This window comes from Sander lucioperca, chromosome 2 (genome assembly GCF_008315115.2).
Source record: "Sander lucioperca isolate FBNREF2018 chromosome 2, SLUC_FBN_1.2, whole genome shotgun sequence".
In the NCBI taxonomy this organism is placed as follows: Eukaryota; Metazoa; Chordata; class Actinopteri; order Perciformes; family Percidae; genus Sander; species Sander lucioperca.
Window position 1 is genome coordinate 32,006,698 of NC_050174.1, and position 2,350 is coordinate 32,009,047.

Sequence of the window (2,350 nt, forward strand, 5' to 3'; positions counted from 1 at the left end):
AAAGAAGAAATCTAAAAGGCAAAGACATCTTGTTTTAAATAGACAGCAAGGTAAACATTTCTAAGCTTAAGTTGGATTTAAAATGTTTTAGTTCCTGTTGAAAGCATCCAGAAATGTAGAAAGACATAGAAAACTTCTATGTTTCTACTTTTTTCTGTAAAGAAAAAAAATCCTGTTCTCTTGGATTATTTTTTTTCTCAACATGCACTTGGCAATAAACCTAATGGCACGATTCATATTAAGTAAGAAAACTCACCACTCTGTCGAGCTGGGCCATTTGACGGTTCCTTTAAAAACATTTCAAATGCCTCCACTGCCTCCAATTGTTCCAGGGGAAACTGGATATTGTCGGGCATCTCAACATCTGGCCCCGGGGTGCTGTTCAGCCTGCTGCTGAGGTAGTTCACCCTTCCCACAAGCTGGTCTTGTTGCTGTTTAATGGTCTCCAGCAGGCTAAGGATATGGACCTCAGCCGCTGTTGACACACATGAAATATAGCTAAAATGTAGTGTATAAAATATATCACGTTTCAGTATTTATCCTCATTACTCATAATACTGACATTAGTTAATGACAAACGTTATTGACAAAGTTTGAAGAAAATATGTGATGGTTGTGGGATTTATTTTCCAAAATCTGTGGCACAGAATGACCCTCCAGTATTTGTCAGTTATTACTCACCAGAGCAGGGAATGGTATCGGTCATTCTTCCCCCTCGCCATGTTGGTCTGTAGGCAAGGCTTGAAGAGGGCTCTTCTGTTCGCCGCATGTTGAGGGCTGGTGCGGGGGGTGGAGGGAGTTGAGGAGGGACTGCCGTTCCTGGCCTATAATAAGGTGGGCGGTGTGCGAGAGGGGGAAAAAATTGTATTAAATGGTAGTCATCTGTTAACCATGACAAATAATACACGTTGGGGCCTTCTAATTCACTAATATTTCAGAAATCAGTCCCTACCTTGAGTAACTCTCCGCATGTTAAATGCGAGTGCAGGGAGTTGAGGTGGTGAAGGGTGTTGCGGTCCGGCCCCATGGTCAGGTGCTAAGGGAGAGAAATTTGTATTAAATGGTTGTGATCTGTTAACCAATGGAATGCTGTGAGCTACAGGGCCAAACAATGGCAAACAAAAAATCTCTGGTCATACTGAACGTGAATTTGTATGTTTCAACATTTTGGTATGCACTACCTATTTCAACCCCATGAATGGATTGACATTGAAAAACAATGTGTTTCAATGCAATTTTATGATGATGAATGATGAATTTAATATTGCATGCTGGATGCTGAGACTTTTCAGGCAATATTGCATGAATGCAGATGTTTTTAACTGACAAAATATTTGGCTAAGATTTTGATCTTTTGAAAGTTACAATTTCATTAGAGTATGCAGAAAATCTGATATGGTAATGCAGATGCAATCTGTTGATTTGAAATAGAGTGACCATTGCTGTGTTAATCTAGATTGGGCCACTTTACCTAGACAGTTTCCTCCAGGTTGAGGAGTAGTGACTCTGCTGCCTGGCACTCGGCGAGATGGTGGAGCTGGAGGAATGGATACAAGGAGAGGGGAATATCTTTAGCACTAACAATGTAAACCATATCTATATTATTAATATTATGATTGTTATTTTGATGTTAAGAGATTATTCCTTACTCTGCCAGTGTAATTGGCTTGGGCTTGAGACTTCAACTGATACACCAGGCGAGTTGGAAGGTCGTGGCGACCTAAGAGAAGCTAAGTCACAATTTTCTGGCTCTTTTTCACTCTCATCAGAGTCCCCAAAACGATGGCTGTTAAGTAACCATATCATTTTGGTTATTGCAATCCCAAAATTGCCAAATATACATATAGTACATAGTATTTTTGAACGCTACGGTAAATAACCTTCCTATTACTGTAGAAACATAACAAAAACAAGACCGAACACACTTACACTGGCTTCCTGACTCTTTTCTCTGGCAGCTCACCCTCCTGCTCTGCCTCAGACTGTAGCTCAGAGGTGTTGCAGCCGGTCTGATATTGATTGTCCTCGCTTGTTTGAAATTCAATTAGATGAAAAGGCATCCTTAATGTAGAAAGAAAGAAAAGGGGTATTTATTTATCATCAAAAAAGGAATAACATGGACTAAAGCATTCTCTCTGTGTTCAACTCCACATGTGTTCAACTCCACATGCACTGAAATCCTAGACTCTATTGCCCCTCATCGGATTAAATCTATTAAACCTAAGGCGGACCCCTGGCTAAATGACACCACAAGGGCCCTTAGGCAACACTGCAGAAAAGCTGAACGAAGGACAATTTACATGTATCACTGGGTTTACTAAGGGACAGTCTAGCAGCATACCAGAAGGCT

At 40.6% G+C, this 2,350-nt stretch overlaps 1 protein-coding gene across 1 annotated transcript; it reads right to left on the minus strand.

Moving 5' to 3' along the window:
- Positions 1 to 233: 233 nt before the first annotated feature.
- On the minus strand, positions 234 to 2,122 carry LOC116050705. Its single transcript, XM_031300941.2, has 6 exons — positions 1,930 to 2,122; positions 1,650 to 1,786; positions 1,472 to 1,537; positions 953 to 1,036; positions 682 to 819; positions 234 to 475 (listed from the first exon to the last, which is right to left on the minus strand). The coding sequence occupies exons 1-6, from the start codon at positions 2,058 to 2,060 to the stop codon at positions 234 to 236; spliced, it is 798 nt and encodes a 265-aa protein (XP_031156801.1). The 5' UTR covers positions 2,061 to 2,122.
- Positions 2,123 to 2,350: the final 228 nt, after the last annotated feature.